At 42.7% G+C, this 24777-nt stretch overlaps 1 protein-coding gene across 4 annotated transcripts in view; it reads left to right on the plus strand.

Annotated features, from left to right (window-relative positions):
- Positions 1-12464, plus strand: part of LOC105492078 (ribosome production factor 2 homolog) — a 47333-nt gene extending 34869 nt beyond the window's left edge. For all 4 annotated transcript variants that reach the window (XM_071096319.1, XM_071096322.1, XM_071096318.1 and 1 more), the window contains 3 exons: positions 1206-1308; positions 8359-8503; positions 9589-12464. In XM_071096319.1, coding sequence (XP_070952420.1) covers positions 1206-1308; positions 8359-8503; positions 9589-9768 — 428 coding nt within the window. In that variant the 3' untranslated portion in view covers positions 9769-12464. The remainder of the gene's footprint in view (positions 1-1205; positions 1309-8358; positions 8504-9588) is intronic.
- The last annotated feature ends 12313 nt before the right edge of the window (positions 12465-24777 follow it).

Raw genomic sequence — 24777 nt, forward strand, 5'->3', positions numbered from 1 at the left:
ACCCTCACTGGAGTCCAGTGGTTCAGCAATCCTCCCACCTTAGCCCTTCCAGTAGCCGGGACTACAACCTGGCTAAATTTTTATACTTTTAGTGGAGATGAGGTTTCATCGTGTTGCCCAGACTGGCCTCAAACTCCTGAGCTTAAACGGTTTGCCCACCTCAGTCTCCCAAAGTGCTGGGATTACAGGCATGAGCCACTGCCTGGCCGACTACTCTTTTTAAAAGGAAACTTTATGTCCCTGTCATAAATGGAGAATGGTACAGGATAAAATAAATATGTAGTAAATTATATCTGGCTTTGTATCATTAAAATGCTCGCATGTGCCACCAGTGGTATGATTACCACTTTGTGAGAAAAAAGCCTATCCCTGATATCCAAGTTTCTTTTCTGGCATTAACAGTTTATAAAGTTTCTTATCCTTTGCTTATATAATCAAAATTTCTTCTTAGAATTTTTTTCTTGTTGACCTCCCTCATAGAAAAAAAAATTGAAGCTAATTTGATTTTAATAGTCAGTTTGAACAATCATTTTTACAGAAATTTGCTACCTTCATCTACCTATAGGTTAAAATTTTATGCTTTGATTTACATTTTTTTATTTTTTTATTTTTTTATTTTTTTATTTTTATTTTTATTTTTATTTTTTTTTTGAGACGGAGTCTCGCTCTGTAGCCCAGGCTGGAGTGCAGTGGCCGGATCTCAGCTCACTGCAAGCTCCGCCTCCCGGGTTCACGCCATTCTCCGGCCTCAGCCTCCCGAGTAGCTGGGACTACAGGCGCTGCCACCTCGCCCGGCTATTTTTTGTATTTCTTAGTAGAGACGGGGTTTCACCGTGTTAGCCAGGATGTTCTCGATCTCCTGACCTCGTGATCCGCCCATCTCGGCCTCCCAAAGTGCTGGGATTACAGGCTTGAGCCACCGCGCCCGGCCGATTTACATTTTTTTAATGGATATGATTTTTTGTTGCCGAGCTGACTCAGAGGAAGAACTTCAAAACTGAAACATTAAATGTCTCAGTGAACTGAACACAGAAATAAAGTCATGAGATTAAATGCTTAAGGGGTGAGACCTTCAGACATTTTTCAGGAATCGTTTTTTGTGCTTTTTTAGATAAGTATTGGAACAAAACTGTTTAGAATGCAGTTGTAACTGAATTTTGCAAGTATTTGTTTTGTTTTGTTAACAATTTAATATGTGCTTTTAGATTTCTTCAGAGGCCCCACAGTATCAAATATCCGCCTGGCTGGATTAGAGTATGTTCTGCACTTCACTGCACTGAATGGGAAGATTTACTTTCGAAGCTATAAGTAAGAGCATTTCTTTGCATATTTTCTTAATCCTCAGGGTTAGCGTTTAAAACTGTGTGACTGTTTTATAGAGCCCAAACTTAGAATTGGTATCTGGCCAAAAGGTGTTTTGGAGAGTTGGCGGGATAGCAGTGGCACCAGCTCTCTGCTGATCCTCAGTCCTTTGCCTCTGAAACCCTACTTTTCCAGTGCCCCAGAGCATCTGATACCGCAGTGTCACTGAGCCAGGTGCACCAGCTCTTCCTAGCTTTATGCAGCATCTCTTTATTGTTCTTGGTTGGATTCACAGCACTAAGCCACAAATCCTTGGCCAGCCGAAGCAAATCTCAAAACCCTAAGTCTAAACAATTGAGTCTAAAAGGAATAAGAAGATTCAGTGGCTAGATTCATTTCACCCTGTCTCTCTAGCCTAGGCCTTCTACCCCTACCACAGTATAACTATATTATAACTTAAGCAGGCTGAGCACGGTGGCTCACACCTGTAATCCCAGCACTTTGAGAGGCCGAGGCAGGCAGATCACTCAAGCCCAGGAGTTCAAGAGCAGCCTGGCCGACATGACAAAACCCTATCTCTACTAAAAAAATATAAAAATTAGCCCAGCGTGGTGGCACATGCCTGTAGTTCCAGCTGCTCAGGAGGCTGAGGCACAAAAATCGCTTGAACCTGGGAGGTGCAAGTTGCAGCGAGCCATGATTGTGCCACTGCACTCCAGCCTGGGCAACAAAGTGAGAGCCCTGTCTCAAAACAAAAAACAAAAAAATAACCTCTTAAGCAGATTCTATGTTTATTAAAGAATTAATGACATGCTGTAATTGTGGTTCTTGAGGTAAGTGTGTGACTTCTCTTTTTTAAGGCGTTGGTACTGGCTGACAGAGCACACAGTTTCCTAAAGAATACACTGACTCCCACAAATTGCCTTTCTCTGTACATTGAGTTTAGACTTTGCTGTACATTTTGAGCTATGGTGTGGCTGGCGCCGCAGCCTGAGAGCTGACAGCTTGGTGTTGACAGTGTCTTCCGTCCAGTCGTGCTGGTTGTGCAGCCATTTGTATCTAGCATTTCGTGCATGGTTTTTGTTTTCCTTCACAATGAAATACATGACTGATGTCCAATGAAATGTCCAAATGAAACTTATATATTCACCTCTTGTCAGCTAGTAATTTCCATCTTGGGCTCAACCGTATTAAATCAGAGACACTTAGTTTTCTCCATATGATTAATTCAACCACTTCTGTTTTTCTATTTTCCTCTCACTAAAAATAAAATAATAAGGCAAAATGCAATAAAATACCCAATGATCATAAGATGTAGTTAGTGACTTTATAATTTTTAGCTAGTTAAGATCGAAAGCCCTAAGTCTCCTGTTTGAGTTTCCATATGTGATCTGGGGGCTTCCAAGTATATATTATATTATACAGTAGATGACTGTTATTTAGAGAACAAGAAATAAAAGATGAAAAATCACTAATATAAAAAGGTACTCAGGCCGGACATGGTGGCTCACGCCTGTAATCCCAGAACTTTGGGAGGCCGAGGTGGGTGGATTGCTTGAGGCCAGGAGTTCAAGACCAGCCTGGCCAACACAGCAAAACCCATCTCTACTAAAAATACAAAAATTAGCTGGACATGGTGGCACACGCCTGTCCTCCCAGCTACTTAGGAGGCTGAGGCAGGACAATTGAGCCCAGGACGCAGAGGTTGCAGAGAGTGGGCGGATCACTTGAGATGAGGAGTTCAAGACCAGCCTGGCCAACATGGAGAAACCCCGTCTCTATTAAAAAATACAAAAATTAAGTGGGTATGGTGTCACACGCCTGTAACCCCAGCTACTCAGGAGTCTGTGGCACAAGAATTGCTTGAGCCTGGGCCACACGCCTATAATCCCGGCTACTTGGGCGGCTGTGGCATGAGAATTGCTTCAACTTGGGAGGCAGAGGTTGCAATGAGCTGAGATCATGCCAGTGCACTCCAGTCTAGGCGACACAGTAAGACTGTCAGAAAAAAAAACAAAACCTTATGTTGGCTGGACACCTGTCATCCCAGCACTTGGGAGGCCTAGGCGGGTGGATCACCTGAGGTCAAGAGTTCCAGACCAGCCTGGCCAACATGGCAAAATACCATCTCTACTAAAGATACAAAAATTAGTCGGGCATGGTGGTAGACTCCTGTAATCCCAGCTACTCGGGAGGCTGAGGCTGGAGAATTGCTTGAACCTGGGAGACAGAGGTTGCAGTGAGCTGGATCACAGCATTGCACTCCAGCCTGGACAACAAGAGTGAAAGAAACTCCGTCTCAGATAAAAAATAATAAAATAAAAATTGTATAAAATTACCTTCAAGCTATGTGTATAAACTGTATATGAAGCATAAATGAATTTTGTGTTTGGACTTGGGTCTCATCCCCAAGATATCTCATTATGTGTATGCAAGTATTTCAAAATCTGAAAAAAAACAGAAATCTGGAACACTTTTCTTTCTTTCTTTTTTTTTTTTTTTTTTGAGACTGAGTCTCACTCTGTTGCCCAGGTTGGAATGCAGTGACGCAATCTCAGCTCACTGCAGCCTCTGCCTCCCGGGTTCATGCCATTCTCCTTTTTTTTTTTTTTTTTTTTTTTTTGAGACGGAGTCTCGCTCTGTCACCCAGGCTGGAGTGCAGTGGCCGGATCTCAGCTCACTGCAAGCTCCGCCTCCCGGGTTCACGCCATTCTCCTGCCTCAGCCTCCCGAGTAGCTGGGACTACAGGCGCCTGCCACCTCGCCCGGCTAAGTTTTTGTATTTTTAGTAGAGACGGGGTTTCACTGTGTTAGCCAGGATGGTCTCGATCTCCTGACCTCGTGATCCGCCCGTCTCGGCCTCCCAAAGTGCTGGGATTACAGGCTTGAGCCACCGCGCCCGGCCCATGCCATTCTCCTGCCTCAGCCTCCCAAGTAGCTGGAACTACTGGCGCCTGCCACCATGCCTGGCTAATTTTTTGTATTTTTAGTAGAGACGGGGTTTCACCATGTTAGGATGGTCTCGATCTCCTGACCTCATGATCCACCCGCCTTGGCCTTGCAAAGTGCTGAGATTACAGGCGTGAGCCACTGCGCCTGGCCTGGAACACTTCTTTTTTTGAGACAGGATCTTGCTATTGCCCAGGCTGGAGTGCAGTGGCATAATCTCAGCTCACTGCAACCTCTGTCTCCCGCATTCAAGCGATTCTCCTGCCTTAGGTGGATATGTATGCCCTCTGTGTTAAACATAGAGGGGATACAAGGGAGATAAAAATATAACAATAAACAATTGTTGAGAATAAGAAATGAATAATAACAGTAGCCTAAAACTATTCTGTGTTGAACAGTTTCATAGAAAGTATTCGCTTGTATTTAGTGAAAAGGATTTATTTGTAAAGAAGGATACAGAGAAAAACAAAATAGAGAATTATCAAGTCAGACTTTAGAACAAGAATAAACTGGCCCAGCGTGGTGGCTCATGCCTGTAATTCCAGCACTTTGGGAGGCCGAGGTGGGTGGATCACCTCAGGTCAGGAGTTTGAGACCAGCCTGGCCAACATGGTAAAACCCCGTCTCTACTAAAAACACAAAAATTAGCTGGGCAACATGGTGTGCGCCTGTAATCCCAGCTACTCAGGAGGCTGATGCAGGAGAACTTGGGAGGCAGAGGTTGCAGTGAGCCAAGATCGCACCACTGCACTCCAGCCTGGGTGACAGCTAGACTCCATCTCAAAAAAAAAAAAAAAAAAGAATAAACTAGCAGTAAGGCCGGACACAATGGCTCATGCCTGTAATCCCAGCAGCACTTTGGGAGACTAATGTGGGCAGATTATGAGGTTGGGAGATCGAGACCATCCTGGCCAACATGGTGAAACATCATCTATACTAAAAATACAAAAAATTAGCTGTACATGGTGGCGCATGCCTGTAATTCCAGCTATTTGGGAGGCCAAGGCAGGAGAATTGCTTGAACCAGGGATTCGGAGATTGCAGCCAGCCTAGATTGTGCCACAGTACTCCAGCCTGGCGACGAAGCAAGACTCCATTTCAAAAAATAAAAATGAAAACAAAAACAAAAACAAAAAACTAGCAGTGTAACTATAATGCATAGATCCACCAAAAATCCGATTGCTAGAATCACCTTTACACTAGCATGACATCTTTCATAATGAAAAAAAGAAAAGTTTGAATTTTTAAAATCAGAGACCCCAGTATGTAATTTTGATCACTAGATGTTCCATATGTGCCTGTAATACTTGTTAGCTATTAATTTGAAATGATAAATGGACAGTGTGATTGAGAGTGAGCTGCTACTTGAAAGAATCACTAAACACGTGGATCAGCTTAGCTTCCAGAGGCTGTGCTACACTTGAGGAGCATTGAGGATGGGAGGAAGAGGTGGTCCAGGGATTCCGCATCACATCTGAGCCTACTGACCTGGCTCTGAGCTGGGCTCAGCCACCCGACATGGTCAGGTCACCACTTCTCAGGGTCTTTGTTTCTTCCTCTGCAAACTATAGCAATACCGTTTAGGTAATTCTGAGGTCCCCGTAAGATTGACAGTACTGCTTTATAAGAGTAAAGAGGTACTCATAGATGGGCATATACCAGAAAGTGTGTCTGACTTAAGTCGGCTCCCCAGGCATTCTTTGGGCTATACTGTGGAACCCTTTCCTTCTCTCTTACTGCAAATTAGCCCTTAAGCAATTTGAAAATGGTAATATTTAATATTCACACACTTTATTTGTGAAGATTAATGAGGCTTATAAAATGGTTTTGAGCTTTTTGGATGAAAGGAACTCTAAACATGAAATTATATTAATATAACCTTTAACATGATCTTTTGGGTGAATAAATCATAGTGTTACTGACCACTGTTCCTATACATCCTGTAGTAATTATTCCTTATATGTGAGTGACTGTTGATATCCCTTGGGAAATTCTATTCACTGGAGAGTCAGGGCCATGAATATGAAACAAAATGTTAGTAATGCCACATGTGCCTTTGCACAATGGTTAGGCCTTATGGGGGGGAATATGCAAAACAAAGTGTTAGCATACTTTAAAAAGCAAACACAACATTCTAATAGAGGAGTTTACTTAATGAAAACACACTTTCAGCCAGAAAAGTGTATGAGAGGGAGAAAAATGAGGAAATTACAATTTGAACAGTAGTAGTAATGTCACTCTTCCTCAAGAAATAGGCAAATAATATTTTAAAATATGTAGCAATTACCAGTTAGCATATCTACCAGCTTGAATCCATCTGAGAGAGAAAGAACTGGGTTCTGTTTGCAGATAACTAAAAGCCAGAGAATATTTGCTTAAATCAGTTTGCTGTTCCAGTAAACATACTCACTGAAATGATTAAGATCACATCATCTACACAGACAAGTATGGCATTGTACTTAACTCTTTAATGAAACAGCAACATAGGTAGTTATACATAGTTATTTGGAAATCTTAATTTTATGTACCACTCAAAAAATTAATTCATTAGGACATTTGTGTGAATAAAAAGGCACTATATTAAATTACTATGTATACCCTGAAGCTATGTACATCTGTTATGCATCAATTTTTAAAATTATTTTTAGTTAATTAAAAGGTGCTTCAGTTAATTCAAAAGTGCTTTTGGCAGTGTATAGTAGTACTTGGGTGATTTGAATCTATCAGACATGCCATGAGCTGTTTTGAATTCACAAGTTTTCTAACTAGCTGAAAATTAGCACTTTAAGTGGAAGAAAAAATTTTAGTTGAAAATGTAAATACACGTCCTTGATTTCTTTTTTGTTTGTTTTTGAGATGGAGTCTCGCCCTGGCACCCAGACTGGAGTGCAGTGGTGCTATCTCGGCTCACTACAACCTCTGCCTTCCGGGTTTAAGCAGTTCTCCTGCCTCAGCCTCCCGAGTAGCTGGGACTACAGGCACCCGCCACCACGCCCAGCTAATTTTTTTGTGTCTTTAGTAGAGATGGGGTTTCACCATATTGGCCAGCTGGTCTGGAACTCCTGACCTCAGGTGATCTGCCTGCCTTAGCCTCCCAAAGTGCTGGGATTACAGGTGTGAGCCACTGCGCCAGGCTGCTCCACCATCCCTTTATCCTGCCTGTACTCCCCAGTTCCCCTCCACCAGTGTTTCCAGATCCAGAGTTGTTTAGTCATAGGCTATTCAGAAAGTTGTGGTTAAGATTTTAAAGTTCACTTCAATGTAAGGAAGTTAGTAAATATCTGTGCTATGAGGAAAAGTTGATTCCGAATGGGTTGGTTTAACTCCTACAGTCTTAGATAAGAACTTGTTAATCGTACAAACATACTGTTTCAAAGAAAAAGCCAATTAAAATTATTTTTATACATATATAAGTCTATGAGTAAGATGAAGTCAAATCAAAGGATTTTATTTCATTTCTGAGAATTTTGTATCTCACTTGCTGTTTCTTAACAATATTGTATAATTTTATTTCTGATTTTTAAAAATAAGCAAACTGTCCTTTACCTCAGGGGAAAAAATTTTTTTTAATTTGATGTTTGTGCGACCCTTTAGCTCAAAAAGGGATAAAAGACTTAAAAAAAAAAAAAAGCCAGGCGCGGTGGCTCATGCCTGTAATCCCAGCACTTTGGGAGGCCAAGGCGGGTGGATCATGAGGTCAGGAGATCAAGACCATCCTGGCTAACAAGGTGAAACCCCATCTCTACTAAAAATACAAAAAATTAGCTGGGCGTGGTGGTGGGCACCTGTAGTCCCAGCTACTCAGGAGGCTGAGGCAGGAGAATGGTGTGAATGTGGGAGGCGGAGCTTGCAGTGAACCGAGATTGCGCCACTGCACTCCAGCCTGGGCGACAGAGCAAGACTCCATCTCAAAAAAAAAAAAAAAAGATTTATAAAACAAAGTGAACCAAAGGATATGCTTGGCTTGAATGTATGAAGTATTCAAGTAAGTCTCTCTAAACATTTTATGTCATTTAATGGACCTGTAAATCCCCTGAACAAAAAATATTTGGTGGAGAGGACTTTTATGAAAGTCATAGCAACATTTCTTTTTACCTATTTCCTAAAGGTTGCTGTTGAAGAAATCTGGTTGCAGAACACCACGGATTGAATTGGAAGAGATGGGACCCTCATTGGATCTCGTTCTGAGGAGGACACACCTGGCATCGGATGACCTTTATAAATTATCTATGAAAATGCCAAAAGCTCTCAAGGTATATGACTTAGAGCTTGGTGCCATATTTATTTGTATATTCTACTTTAATCCTTTTTGTTTCCAAAAAGGATTTGTGGCATATTGTATTAAAAGACAAGGATAGGCCCAGCATGGTGGCTCACACCTGTAATCCCAGCACTTTGGGAGGCTGAGGCGGGCGGATCACGAGGTCAGGAGATCAAGACCATCCTGGCTAACACAGTGAAACCCCGTCTTTACGAAAAATACAAAAAATTAGCCGGGCGTGGTGGTGGGCACCTGTAGTCCCAGCTACCTGGGAGGCTGAGGCAGGAGAATGGTGTGAACCTGGGAGGTGGAGCTTGCAGTGAACCGAGATTGCGCCACTGCACTCCAGCCTGGGCGACAGAGCAAGACTCCATCTCAAAAAAAAAAAAAAGACAAGGACATACATAAAGAGATCAATACGATAGATTAAACTAGGACTCACAGAGCCAGGAAAAGGAGAGAGAACCAAATAAGCCAACAATAAGGGATAATAAAAAAAAAGAGTTGCACAACCCAGACGTGAGGTTTGGCTAAGTGCCTTCTGATAGTCAAGACTGCTGTTTTCAACAAAAGGAAGAGAGTTGTTTGGGACGCAGTAAAGACTGAGGATTTAGAGCACAGGGTATGTAAACCATATGTGCATAAAATGTCTTTTGACTTTTTAAGTAGTCTTAAAAGACAAGCAGAAATGTAATCCCTAAAATGCCAATAGAAATTGAAATGATAGTCACAACTCCTTAAGCTACACACAGGATATTTTCTTGATGTTTGACAGTGGTTAGTGTAGTTTATAGTTTTGTTTTTCAAAGTGTGGCCTGACAGTTTACCTGGGAATTGTGCAGAATATCAGGCCCTACCCTAGACATACTGAATTAGGATCTGTGCTTTAGCAAGATCCCAAGTGATTTGTATGTACACTTAAGTTTGAGAAGAAAAGTATATAGGGCTATATATACTCTGTCATTGAAGGGGCAGGCACTAATGGAAATTGCTACTAAGATAGTTGTTACAGACTAGGTTTTTACTGGCTCATTATAGTAGAAGGCCATTAAATATATATGTATTCTTTTGTCGTAGCCAAAGAAGAAGAAAAATATCTCCCATGATACTTTTGGTACAACTTATGGAAGGATTCATATGCAGAAGCAAGACCTAAGCAAACTACAAACCAGGAAAATGAAGGGGTTGAAGAAGCGACCTGCAGAAAGGATAACAGAAGACCAGGAGAAAAAGTCAAAAAGAGTTAAAAAAAATTGATGGAACTTAGCCAGCCACTACTGTTTCATTGTGTTCTACTTAAGAGAATTATCAAGTGTCAGTCCATTCAGAGTTTCTTATGAGATCTTATTATATATTTTTATAACATGATAATTTTACAATATTATGAACAGTAATATACTAGTATTAAGTGTAAAGTAAGCCTTTTATTTGAGACATTACACTCTGGTGTGCCATTTTCTCTTGTGATATCCCCTGCCTTCCACAAATTCTTCTTTCTCATTGAGTGAATGGGTGGGTGAAGAGGGATCTCCATAACCAATGGAATTTTTTTGAATTTTTTTGAATTAATGGCCTTAGCTAAAGGAAGACATAGAAAGCAGAAATGACCCGCAGGAGCTGTGTAGACACGTTGAATATGAACTACCTGGAAAGTTAACCTCCTTTCCCAACATAGATCTACAACCTGATTTTTATTTTCTACTTTTGTTATTTTGCCGGAAATCCTACTAGTTGACAATTGAGATTTTAAGCTTTGTGGCTGAAAATATAGATCTCTGAAAGTGATGTATCTGATTATTGATACATTACACTACTGTTGATTAAGAGACTCTGCTACTAAGTAGAGCCCCACCCCCCTTCTCTGAGAGGAAGCCTGTGATTTTTGGTTGGTTTGTTTTTAAGAGATGGGGTCTTGTTCTGTCACCTAGGATGGAGTGTGGTGGCACAATCACAGCTAACTACAGTCTCGAACTCCTGGGCTCAAGTAATCCTCCCGCCTCAGCCTTCTGTGTAGCTGGGATTACAGGCATGAGTCACTGAGCCCTACTTTTTTTTTTTTTTTTTTTAAGCAGTGAGGTCTTGCTGTGTTGCCCAGGCTGGACTCAAACTCCTGGGTTCAAGTGATGCTCCCACCTTACCTTCCTGAGCAACTGGAGCTACAGGTGTTAGTCCACTGCACCTAGCAGAAAGGCAGTGATAGGGGCAGAAATGAAAAAGGAGAAAACAGGTGAGTTTTAAGGTGCAGGGCACTTTAGGGTACTGGGTAGCCCTAGGTAGCTAAAGGTTGCATGAAGGCCTTGGGCATTTGCAGATGGTATAGAAGCCAGCCAAAGCCTAACTACCTGTTTTGAAAGTTTCTTGAAGACAGGCCCTGTGCCTAGGAAAACAGAAAGCAGCTTTCTACTTCCTCCTACTAGTATTGCATACTTGTTTTTCCAGAATAGGGTGTTAAGTTCCTTGATTCAGTCCTTGACAAAGAATTTCCTTTATACAAGTGCCAGTTATGTTGTAAAAGTACAGACATACGCAAATCATAATTTGTTACGTGAAGTACCAATGCTTTTGTTTTTGTTGTTTTTTGAGACAGTCTCACTCTGTAGCTCAGGCTGGAGTGCAGTGGCACGATTTCAGTTCACTGCAACCTCCACCTCCCAGGTTCAGGCGATTCTTCTGCCTCAGCCTCCTGAGTAGCTGGGATTACTGGCGCCCACCACCACACCTGGCGTATTTTTTTATAGAGACAGGGTTTCACCTCAATTCCATGTTAGAGAGCTCCGTGCCTGTGTGTACATGCATTTATGTAAGATTGCTCAGGTGCAGATCAACAATGCTGGCACTAAGCAAAAGTTCGAGCCTCACTCAGCTTTACCTTTTACCTTTCCGTTCTCCTGTGAATCCATTCCTTAGCTTTCCCTAGTCCTCTCTAGATAGCTGTTACTCCCCTCTTGCCAGAAAAATCAGGGAGCTGGTATCATTTATACTTTTAGTTTGATTATACATTTAACCGAAGACCATACAGTCTTGTATCTGAATCAGACATTTGCACTTTATATCTAAATGAGAAGAAAGGGCTAAAATAAGTCGTTTGCTGCCATCTGGAGGTAGATGGATAAAACTGAGGAGAAGGGGAGCCATGAAAAGAACATCAGGAGCGATGGATGCATAGTCCTTCCCCAAATCCTCGCTCCTCACTGGTAGGAGGCAAAGCAGTGGGTCCTCCTCACCAGCCGCTTATGGGACCCTGCCATTTCCGGACCCCTCTATCAGGAAGACCTACCCGAGCACTACTGGAAAATCAGCCAATCGTAACCCAAAGACGGCCATGTTTTCTGTATGTGAGATGTCGTAAGGGTGTTTTTGTTTGTTTTAATCAGTAGCCCTCTTGTTTGAGATTTGGCAATACATTTCTATTTTCTAGGTAATTTCTGTGTCTGATGGTAGAGGAGCTAATAAGTATTGGAATGCTTCCTAGTTGCTGTTAGAAGTACCAGATAGTATTGCTGAAGTCTAACAAAGGCTTTTTGTTGAGAACACCTTGTAGTGTTATACCATCTGGAACTCTTGAGCTGCCATTTGTATCACTTTCTGTGGAAAGCACATCTTAATTTTCAGTTGTCCTTACTTTAGAGTACAACATATATAAATTGGAGACTATGTATTCATTTCAATGGAGGTGGTAAATTGCCTGTTTTAAGTGTTACTTAATGTTGGATTTTGGTAGATGAGGAAAGCAGTTTGGTTATTTGTTTTGTTTTAAATACCAAACTTCTTATATTTTTTTTCTGGAATATTAATACTATTACCAAGCTATTTTTTCATGGAATTTGGGTTTCTTTCTTTTTTTTTTTTTTAAGTGCTGTTTGTTTTCTTGGTTATTGAACATAATCCAAAGTAGAGCTGTTATTATCCAATTCAAGAAAAGAAAGGGAGAATAAAGCCTAACTTCAAGTCAATTTTCATTTTATCTGATTAGCTACTTAGATGATCTCTCCTTCCTTTCCTTTATATGTTTAGCTACTTCAGGCTAAAAATGGAAAGCTTCAAAATGGAAGAGGTTAAAACTACTAAACCCACTGCTAAGATCTGAACAACAAAGGAAGATTTGCTTTTATTGAATTTCAGAAATTGGTGCTTTATCCACCATAAAATTAAGAGACAGTGCAAAAAAATACGGGCTTCATTATGTTCTGAATGCACTTTTACTTAGAAATAGTCAAAACATAACTGCATTTAAGACAAATGCATCCTAGCATGTATACATTATGAAATTGTAGAGAATTCATTGACAGAAGCTATTCGAAAAAGAAGATGAAATGGGCTTGCTGACGAGGTATATGCTAGCTGTAAGAAGAAAGTCAGCTTGCATTTAGATGTTAATTATTTGCCTCTCATACTAACAACTTGAGTTGCTCAAGTTTAAAAACAGCAAGGATGTCACTGTGTTTCCCATATCATCCAGAGTGTGCCAGGAGACCATGTTAGGAATTTTAACTTTGCCATCATTGAATTGAAGCTATTGTGCACTCTTTCCATTTCAGAGCTCTTTGAGAAAAAGTTTTTATTTTATTTTTTTGGAGACAGAGTCTTGCTCTGTCGCCCAGGCTGGAGTGCAGTGGTGCGAACTCAGCTCACTGCAACCACCGCCTCCTGAGTTCAAGCGATTCTCGTGCCTCAGCCTCCCGCATAGGTGGGATTACAGGCATGCGCACTGTGCCCAGCTAATTTTTGTATTGTTAGTAGAGACAGGGTCTCGCCATGTTGGCCAGGCTGGAATTGGAGTCCTGACCTCAAGTGATCCACCCACCTCGGTCTCCCAAAATGCTGGGATTACAGGTGTGTGCCACCGCACCCAGCTCAGAAAGTTTTTAAATATAGCATAAATACATTTTGTTTATTAGAAATCAGGTGTCACTGTTGCATAGGCTGGGGTGCAGTGGTGCAGTCATAGCTCACTCCAGCATCAGACTCTGGGTTCAAGCCATCCTCTCGCTTTAGCCTCCCAAGTACTTGGGACCACAGGCAGATGCCACCACAGCTGGGCTAGTTTGTTTGTTTTTTTTGTAGAGACGATGTTTCACTATGTTGCCCAGGCTGGTCTTGAACTCCTGACCTCATGGAATCCTCCCACTGCAGCTTTCCAGAGAATTGAGATCACAGGCGTGAGCCACAGTGCCCAGCCCATAAATGCATTTTATTTCTGTTCTTGTTTTTCCATTAAACTTCTGTCCTTCCTTCCCCAACCCATCTCATCCCCACCCCCATTCCTCTCACCCATGCTCAAGGAATCAGAAAGTGGGTTCCAAACACGGAGAAAACTCTGGCTCTGGTTTCATACAAGCTGGAGCTTGTATGAAAGAAGGCAGATAAGGGAGAAATGGCAAAGTATGTAGAACTCAGCAGTTAGGGCATTTGCCAAGCAAAGATCAAAGCCCCTGAGCTGTAAGTGCTTTCCTGGATTGAGATTGATTCCTCAAACTGAAAACCAGCCTTCTGAGGGCTCAGACAGACGCAGAGTGGCAGATGTTGGCTCTGTGAGGCATGCCCTCCGACCCAGCTGGAACTCAGGACTGCACAGGCACCATCTGTGGACACTAGATCATCGAGTAGGAGGAGGAACCTGCAACCAGAGTTAGAGCCAAGCTAAAGTCGAGCTTGTGTTCTGGTAACTCCCTCTGTCCCTCTCACTCACTGGTTGAGTTCTGAAGGAGGTTCCTGAAAGGCAAAGCACAGCCTATTTAATTTCTGCATTTGAAATAGATTTTGAAGATTCACATCAGCTTGAGCAAACAGTTTATTTTCCCACTCTCCGACCTGATTTCCCCAGAGTCACTTATCTGACAAAGCAAATAGTATAGTGACTTGACTGATTAGAGACATCAGTTTAGATGACACCAGCTGCATTAGCCCCTCCAGCTCAGCCTTTCAGAGGCCGCTCTGGGTTTATGGCACTGGGAGAGCATGAGAATTCTTTACTGTCCCCATGAGGCCCCATTTCATCCATCTGGCTCCTCACTCAAAGCTAGTCAATGCCACAAATATGTTTTGAATTTTACTCCCAGCACCTTCCTCCGTGAAGGGACACCTTGGGGAAGGATTAGACAGAATCTTGAAAAATCAAAGCTCAAGTGGCATGAGAGCTCCTCAAAAGCAGCATCACCATACGGGCAGCAGAGTATGTGGGAGTGGCAGACAGGGCAGTGTTGTGGGAAACTGTGTGGCGTTAAATGAAACCAACCCAACCCTCGCCTGCTACTCTTGAGAGCTCAGCTGAGATTTAAACGGACAATGAAAAGATACAGTGCATAAAACCATGGGCAGCATCAATTAGTAATACGGTTTTCTAAGAAGAGTGAAAATGTTTGCAGACTAAAGAAATGCAAAGGACAATCAGTGTGGCTTTGTTTTGTGGTAGTAGTAGCAGTATGACAAAGAATTTTAAAAGGGGACTTGATAAGGCAACTGGCATAATACCGGCTAATGAAATTCCCATGTTATCTCCATTCTTAGAAAATGAGAGGAGTGGCCATCTTGATTGAGAAGTGGGGCTCCAGAAAGTAATTCTATCCTAACCTCAAGGTGGGTGAAATATGGCATGGAAAGCACCAGGCTGCTTGAAATAACTTTGAGTCTGCGTTCCAAACACGCACATTCAGTTAATCTTGAAGGAACTATGGGGATGTAGAATGAGGCAGAGAACTGGTGACAGATATCTTCTGGTTTTGACTCTGGCAAAATTATAAGAAAAATCATTAGGTATGTGCCTCATGAGCTCTTACTTAGAATTGGAAATAGTCATTGTAGGAGCCAGCCTGGGTTCCCTGAGAGCTAAGAGTGTTAACCTATTTCGTTTTTTAAAACAGGTACTTTCCTGGTAGATAGAGCATTGAAGTCAAAATTGTAGAGACTAATCTCTAAATTTGTTTTACTTGGGAGAAAGAATTGTAACCATAATAAATTTGTTGCCTGAGGCACACAGCAAGTCAATACGCTGGGACACCAGGTTGCAACAGAGAAAGAAGAAGAATCGTAGAAATTTGAACCAGGAAGTCGGGCATGATGGCTTACACCTGTAATCACAGCACTTTGGGAGGCCAAGGTGGACAGATCGCTTAAGCTCAGGAATTCAAGAACAGCCTGGCCAGCATGGTGAAATCCCATCTCTACTAAAAATACGAAAACTGGGCATGGTAGTACAAGCTTTTTATTGCAGCTACTCAGGAGGCTGAGGCAGGAGAACCGCTCGAACTCAGGAGGCGGAGGTTACAGTGAGCTGAGATCATGCCACTGCACTCCAGCCTGGGCGACAGAGTGAGACCCTGTCTCAAGAAAAAGAAAAAGAAAAGCAAAATTTGAACAAAGAGATGGGAAGAAACCTCAGATACAACTCTGAGGAATTTGAGGTTAGGATTTTTTAGGGTTTTAGAGATTGTTAATTGATCAAAGAGTGCAGAGTGAAGTCGTAGGACAGGGAGATGAAGAAACTATTCTCACGCTGATCCCCTTCCTCTGGTGGGATCTTCAAACTCGTTGGCATCAGCTGTTTTGTTGGAATTCGGAGTCTGAAAAACATCTGTTTGTTTTTGTTTTTTGAGATATGGACTTGCTCTGTCATCCAGTGTGATTATAGCTCACTGCAACCTTGAACTCTTTGGGTTCAAGCAGTCCTCCAAACTCAGCCTCCCAAATAGCTAGAACTACAGGTGCGCACCACCAGGGCCAGCTAATTTTTAAATATTTTTGTAGGTAGATATGGGGTCTCGCTATGTTCCTCAAGCAGGTTGAACTCTGCCTCAAGCAGTCCTCCCATCTCGGCCTCCCAAAGTGCTGGGATTTCAGGTTTTGCCACCACACCTAGCTCTGAAAAACATTTTAAGTGATCCTTAAACAAAAGTGTTATGATCTAATGTTCAGAGACCCTGTAGGAACAATAGGAATGCAAGTCAATTCTTTTTTTTTTTTTTTTTTTTTTTTTTGAGACGGAGTCTCGCTCTGTCGCCGGGGCTAGAGCGCAGTGGCTAGATCTCAGCTCACTGCAAGCTCCGCCTCCCGGGTTTACGCCATTCTCCTGCCTCAGCCTCCTGTGTAGCTGGGACTACAGGCGCCCGCCACCTCGCCCGGCTAGTTTTTTGTATTTTTTTAGTAGAGACGGGGTTTCACCGTGTTCGCCAGGATGGTCTCGATCTCCTGACCTCGTGATCCGCCCGTCTCGGCCTCCCAAAGTGCTGGGATTACAGGCTTGAGCCACCGCGCCCGGCCAAGTCAATTCTTAGTCTTACGATCCTGATGTCAGAAATCCTGCCCGTCATACAGTGGGGATGCAGATGGTCAGTATCTAGTGCTATGTGACTTAGCAACAAGGAAGTGGGCCAAAGGGCAGCCTGATTCATGCTAAATTATAACTACATTTCTGGCCAGAACCTGACATGCAATTCTTGTCAACCCTGTGGGGGCGGTTTCAGAATATTAAGTTCGGGCATACATGCAGACTGGGTGGTCTTCGGAATGTCTGAAGAACAAAGAAAAGGCCAGAGGTTTTAGTAAAAAGCAGAAATGTTATGTATTGCTCTTTGAGAAAGTTCATTTGCCCTAGTATGGGTTTGGGGAGCTGGGAGCTCTGATTGGTGAGCAACAGCAGAGGGCAAAATTAGTCCTAGAATTGTAGCAAGTTATCTCAGAAGCTATAGATAAAACTGGTTTCAGCTTACAACAAGCAGTTTCAGCAGCCAGGCTTGCAAAAACTCTATTCTTGGAGCAATGCTTTGTACCCTGAGTGCTTTTTCCTCCTGGCTTCTCGACTCTGTTTTAGTTGGATCTGAAGAGAATGACCCAATTCTTATGGACCAACTTTCACAGGGCAATAACCATTCACTCCACATTTATCAAGCATTATGTTTCAGGCATTGGGAATAACACCTGACACTGTATATGTTTACAATTTCTTTTCTTTTTCTTTCTTCTCTTTCTTCTCTTTCTCTCTTTCTTTCTTTCTCTTTCTTTCTTTCTCTCTCTCTTTTTTTTTTTTTTTTTGATGGAGTCCCGCTCTGTCACCCCAGGCTGGAGTGCAGTGGCGCGGTTTTGGCTCACTGCAAGCTCCGCCTCCCAGGTTCACGCCATTCTCCTGCCTCAGCCTCCTGAGTAGCTGGGACTACAGGCGCCCACCACCACACCTGGCTAATTTTTGTATTTTTAGTAGAGACGAGGTTTTGCCATGTTGGCCAGGCTGGTCTGGAACTCCTGACCTCAGGTGATCCACCTGCCTTGGTCTCACAAAGTGCTGGGATTACAGGGGTGAGCCACCACGCCAGGCCAAGCATTTTCTTTCAAATACAAGGAATATTTTTTCTAATTTAAAACAAACAAACACTTTTTTCTGATCATCAAAGGGAAAGTTGCAAAGATGAAAATAAAAGTCACTTGTAATCTCACCAGCCAGAGATACCATCATTAACATTTTGCTGTATTTCTTACCACTTAAAAAAATACATAGTTTTAAGCTGGGTGTGGTGCTGCGCATGTGGTCCCAGTGTAACTGCCCAACGGGTTCACTTTGCCGGCTGCCTAGACAGAGCCAACTTACCAAGACAGGGGAATTGCAATGGAGAAAGAGTAATTCATGCAGAGCTGGCTGTGTGGGAGAAGAGAGTTTTATTATTACCCAAATCAGCCTCCCTGATAATATGGCGGGTAGGGGCTTGGGAAGTGGGGAGTGCTGACTGGTCAGGTTGGAGATGGACTCATAGGGGACAGAAGTGAATTTTTCTTGCTCTCTCTGTTCCTGGGTGGGATGGCAGAACTAGCTGACCCAGATTACTGTCTGGGTGGTGTCAGCTGATCCATCGAGTTCAGGATCTGCAAAATAGCTCTGATCTTTAGTTTTACAATGGTGATGTTATCCCCAGGAGCAATTTGGGGAGGTTCAGACTCTTGGAGCCAAAGGCTGCATCACCCCTAAACTGTAATTTCTAATCTTCTAGCTAATTTGTTAGTCCTACAAAGGCAGACTGGTTCCCAGGCAAGAAGGGAGTCTTTTCGGGAAAGAGCTATTACCAATTTTGTTTTAGAGTCAAACCATAAACTGAATTCCTTCCCAAAGTTAGTTCGGCCTATGCCCAGGGATGAACAAGGACAGCTTAAAGGTTAGACGCAAGATGGAGCCATTTAGGTCTGATTTCTTTCACTGTCATAATTTCCTCAGTTATAATTTTTGCAAAGGGGGTTTCGCCAGCTACTCAGGAGACTGAAGCAGGAGAGTCCCTTAAGTCCAGGTGGCCTTAGTATGCTATAATCATGCCTGTGAATAGCCACTGTACTCCAGCCTGAGTAACATAGCAAGACCCTGTCTCTAAAAAATTAAAAATAGGACCAGGCATGGAGGCTCACACATGTAATTTGAGGAGTATTGCTTGCGGCCAGAAGCTCAAGACTAGCCTGGGCAACATATCAAGATCCTGTCTCTACAAAAAATTTAAAAACTTAGCCAGGCATAGTGGTGCATGCCTGTAGTCTTAGCTACTCTGGGGACTGAGGCAGGAGGATCATTTGAGCCCAGGAGTCTGAGGCTGCAGTGAGCTATGGTTTTGCCACTGCACTCCAGCCTAGGTGATAGAGCAAGACACTGTCTCTAAAAAATATTTAAAATATATATCTTTTAAAAACCCCAAATTTAAAAATAAAACTATGGTGTCGGGCACGGTGGCTCACTCCTGTAATCCCAGTGCTTTGCGAGGCCGAGGTGGGCAAATCACTTGAGGCCAGGAGTTTAAGACCAGCCTGGCCAACATGGCAAAACCCCATCTCTACTAAAAATACAAAAATTAGCCAGGAATGGTGACACGCGCCTGTAGTCCCAGCTACTCAGGAGGCTGAGCCAGGAGAATAGCTTGAACCCTGGAGGCAAAAGTTGCAGTGAGTCTAGATCATGCCACTGTACTCCAGCCTGGGCAACAGAGAGTGAGACTCTGTCACAAAATAAATAAATAAATAAATAAAATACATAAAATAAAACTGTGGTCTTATTCTGAGTTCTGCTTTTTTATTTTTAAATACATATATAGCTAAAACCTACATGTATGGAAGTGTTCATATGAGCAAAACATGACAAATTTTTACCAAGTGAACACACTTGCTTAATCATTATCCAGATCAAGAAATAGAAATACCCTAAGTGAATTAATGTCAAGGAACAGAAAACCAAATATCACACATTCTCACTTGTAAGTAGGAGCTAGACAATGGGTACTCATGGACATAAAGATGGCAACAGTAGATAGTGGGGACCGACTACTAGTGGGGAGGGAGCAAGGAGGCCAAGGGTTCAGAAACTGTTGGGTCCTGTGCTCAATACCTAGGTGATGGGATCAGTCATACCCCAAACCTCAGCATCATGCAGTATACCCAGGTAACAAACCTGCACATGTACCCCCTTTATCTAAGTTGGAAAAGAAAAAGAAATAGAAATATTGTAAAGACCCACAGAAGTCCCCTTGTACCTGCTCCCATCATTAGCCCTTGTCCAAGGGTTCACAACTAGGTGCCCTGCCCTTTTTTTTTTTTTTTTTTTTTGAGACGGAGTCTCGCTGTGCCGCCCAGGCTGGAGTGCAGTCGCCGGATCTCAGCTCACTGCAAGCTCCGCCTCCCGGGTTTACGCCATTCTCCTGCCTCAGCCTCCCGAGTAGCTGGGACTACAGGCGCCCGCCACATCGCCCGGCTAGTTTTTTGTATTTTTTAGTAGAGACGGGGTTTCACCACGTTAGCCAGGATGGTCTCGATCTCCCGACCTCGTGATCCGCCCGTCTCGGCCTCCCAAAGTGCTGGGATTACAGGCTTGAGCCACCGCGCCCGGCCTATTTTTTTTTAAGACAGATTCTCACTCTTGCCCAGGCTGGAGTACAGTGGCAAGATCACTGCACACTGCAGCCTCAACCTCCCAGGCTTAGGTGATCCTCCCACCTCAGCATTCCTAGTAGCTGGGACTACAGGCACATGCCACCGCCCGGCTAATTTTTTTTTACAACAGAAGTCTTGCCATGTTGCCCAGGCTGATCTTGAACTCCTGGGCTCAAGCAATCTTCCCGCCTCAGCCTCCCAAAGTGCTGGGATTACAGGTGTGAGCCATTGCGCCTGGCCTGCCCTGCTCTTTAAAATAAATGTTATATGTAAGCAGTTTCTTGTGTCACTAGTTATTTTTTAAACACTATTTTTGATAGCTCTGTAATATTAGATTATGTGGATATGTTATTTATTTTAGTCATTCTAGTGTTGGACATTAATGGCATTTCCTATTGACATTATTATAAATAATATAATAAGCACAATTTTTTTTTCTTTCTTTTTTTTTTTTTGAGATGGAGTCTTACTGTGTCACCCAGGCTAGAGTGCAGTGGCACGATCTCAGCTCACTGCAACCTCCGTCTCCCGGGTTCAAGCAATTCTCCTGTCTCAGCCTCCCAAGTAGCTGGGATTACAGGTGCCTGCCACCATGCCCGGGTAATTTGTGTATTTTTAGTAGAGGCGGGGTTTCACCATGTTGGCCAGGCTGGTCTCGAACTCTTGACCTCATGATCCGCTCACCTTGGCCTCCCAAAGTGCTGGGATTATAGGTGTGAGCCACCACGCCTGGCTGATAAGCACAATCTTTTTTTGAAAGTATTTTCACATTATATTTTCAGTTGATATTTAAAATATTCCATAAACTGAATAGTGCAGGTGGTATTTGTATAAAATTTCCAGTCGAGAAAGCAGAGGCTTGGATTAAGTAATCTTGTCCAATGTTACACAACTTAAAGAGGTAAATCTGGACCTAGAACTCAAGCCTTCTAATTCCTGATCTAGTGGATTCTCAGCAAGATGTCTTAAGTGTCACACAGTATTCTTGTCAATCACATGGAGAAATGATGTAACTAGTCAGCACCCAGGCCAATTCATAGCAATCTAAACAACTACACCCAAAGAGTATTGATGAACGATGACTACATCTATGGCATCCAGAAAGCAGATCTTTATTGACCAGCCTCAGGGCTGCTATTGACCTTTGTCTCTTTAAACGGTGTTATCTTCCACTTTCATGAAGACAAAAAAAGACACAAAGAAAAGTTCAGAACCTGGGGGAAAAATATACAGGTAGTTAGGATAAAGGAGACTGTTCCACAGTTGGGAAATGCCCCTGGAGAAACCCAATGTCAGACATCAGTGTAGGCCTGCTTCCGAAACGTCCCCCTAAATTTAAGCTGCACTGACAGAAGTTGATCCTTCAGGCTGATTAAAATCATTTATATGAGATTTTTTGAAGTCTAAACACAAGAAATCCTGATTCAAATGTACAGTAATAAAAAAGTAGATATAACAGGAACCAACATCCTCTAACCTGTTCATGTCTATAATATAGGCTCCATTTCTGGGCACCACCCTTGGAGAAATTGAGCTACCCGGTAATGGCGAATGTAACAACAAATCTCCAAACCCTGTCAGATTAGGCACGGATGATTTGCCTGAAGAAAAAAAGTGTTTACTGAACAAAATTTGATTCCCTCAACTTAACTGGAGTATAATTTACATAAAATTAATAAAATTATTTATTTGTAAAATAGAGACAAAGTCTTACTATGTTGCCCATGCTGGTCTCGAACTGCTGGGCTCAAGTAATCCTCCTACATCAGCTTCCCAAAGTGCTGAGATTACAGGTGTGAGCCACTGTGCCTGGCCTAATTTATGTACAATTAAATGCACCTATTTAAAGTGTACGATTTGGTGAGTTTTGTCATTTGTGAATACCTATGGAAACACTGCCACAATCAAGAGGCAAAATATTTTCATCCCATCCAAAAAATTCATATTTGTTTTTTTCCCTCCATTCCATGTGCTGGGCAACCGCTGATCTGATTTTTGTCTCTAGAAATTAATTTATGTTTAATGGAATTTTGTATAAATGGAATGAAAGAGAAGAACTCTTGTGACTCGCTTCTTTCACTCAGCATGAATATTGTGAAGTTCATACATGTTGCTACATGTATCTGTAGTTGGTTGCTGTAGGTAGTAGTCCATAATATGGATTTCTTACAGATTTTTAATAGATTCATCTGTTTATGGACACTTGGGTTGCTTTTACTTTTTGGCTGTTACGAAAAAAGATGCCATGAATATTCGTGCTACAGGTCTTTGTATGGTCAAGTGATTTCATTGCTTTGGGGTAGTACCTAGGAATAGAATGCCTGGATCACATAAGGAACTGAATGAACAAGAGACATGTTCCCAGTCCCCAGAAGGCTCACTTTCTAGTGGAAGGAAAGAGGTGGTAAAACATATAAACAAATAGAATACATTCAGAAAGTGATAAGTGACATAAGAACAATATAAGAGTCCAGGCACAGTGGCTCATGCCTGTAATCCCAGCACGTTGGGAGGCCGAGGTGGGCGGATCACCTGAGGTCAGGAGTTCGAGACCAGCCTGGCCAACATGGAGAAACCCCATCTCTACTAAAAGTACAAAAATTAGCCGGGCATGGTGGCAGGCGTCTGTAATCCCAGCTTCTCAGGAGGCTGAGGCAGGAAGATCACTTGAACCTGGGAGGCAGAGGTTGCAGTGAGCTGAGCCCGTGCCACTGTACTCCAACCTGGGCGACAAGAGCAACACTCCATCTCAAAAATAAAATAAAATAAAACAAAAATAGACAGAGAGTGACTCAAGAGGGCCTACTTTAACAAGAATGACAAGGGAAGAGCTCTCAGTAAAGGCAACACACGGACTGAACTGAGTCCTGAATGTCAAGTTATTAGTATGTGAAAATTTGGGAGAGCACATTTCAGAACTGTCAATGTCAAGTCCTTGAGGAAGCAAAGTATTTGACTTAAGGATTTAATAGTTTTCACCACACATTTGATGGAAAACCAAATGGAAAAGGAATTACACTTATTTTAAGAACTTTAGAGGCATATTTATGACTCATGAGTGAAAGTGAGATGGAGAAAGTTTTCAGTTCAGTCTCACCTTTTTGTGGGTAGAGCTACTCATGACTGAAATGAGTTGCCTGGGGAGGCAGTGAGGCTTCCGTGATCGGACATAGATAAGAGAGGCACTAGAGACAGGATGATGGCTGAAGGCAGGCGACGAGGCCAGGTGCACTCCCCAGCTGAGATTCTGTGATTTGGGGACATCTGGGGATAGGAAAATGACCTGGTTTTAAGTATTTTTTGTTGTTGAGGCTTCATTTTTCTTTTTTCCTTTTTTTTTAAAAAAGATGTTTTCTACTAATATAAATAAGAACTACAACTAGATGGACCTGGAACCAAACCTACGATTTTGAGCTCTCAAAATGAATTATTGAGCAAATATAAATCTAGCCTAGAAACCAACTGTTGTAATTTTTTTTTTTTTTTTTTTTTTTTGAGACGGAGTCATGCTCTGTCGCCCAGGCTGGAGTGCAGTGGCCGGATCTCAGCTCACTGCAAGCTCCGCCTCCCGGGTTCACGCCATTCTCCTGCCTCAGCCTCCCAAGTAGCTGGGACTACAGGCGCCCGCCACTTCGCCCGGCTAGTTTTTTGTATTTTTTAGTAGAGACGGGGTTTCACCGTGTTAGCCAGGATGGTCTCGATCTCCTGACCTCGTGATCCACCCGTCTCGGCCTCCCAAAGTGCTGGGATTACAGGCTTGAGCCACCGCGCCCGGCCAACTGTTGTAATTTTGAATGAATTTATAAGGCAACTGATTAAAAAACAAAATACATTTTTTTTCTACTATCTATTTTTAACAATAAGCACTTGGAACACATTCAAGTTTTTTGGCCAGGCACAGTGGCTCACGCCTGTAATCCCAGCAATTTGGGAGGCTAAGGCGGGCCGATCATCTACGTCGGGAGTTCAAGACAGCCTGACCAACATGGTGAAAGCCTGTCTCTACTAAAAATGCAAAAATTAACTGGGTATGGTGGGACACACCTGTAATCCCAGCTACTCGGAAGGCTGCGGCAAGAGAACCGCTTGAACCCAGGAGGCAGAGATTGCAGTGAGCCGAGATCGCACCACTGCACTCCAGCCTGGGCGACAGAGTGAGAGTCCATCTCGAGGGGGAGAAAAAGAAAAAAACAAAACAAAACATTCAAGTGTTTCTTAAAAGGTTGAGAAAAGAAGAATGTGAGGCCAGACGCAGTGGCTCACGCCTGTAATCCCAGCACTTTGGGAGGCTGAGGCGGGCGGATCACAAGGTTAGGAGTTCAAGACCAGTCTGGCCAACATGGTGTGAAACCTCGTCTCTACTAAAAACAAAAAAAATTA

Source organism: Macaca nemestrina, chromosome 5, assembly GCF_043159975.1.
Source record: "Macaca nemestrina isolate mMacNem1 chromosome 5, mMacNem.hap1, whole genome shotgun sequence".
Classification (NCBI taxonomy): Eukaryota; Metazoa; Chordata; class Mammalia; order Primates; family Cercopithecidae; genus Macaca; species Macaca nemestrina.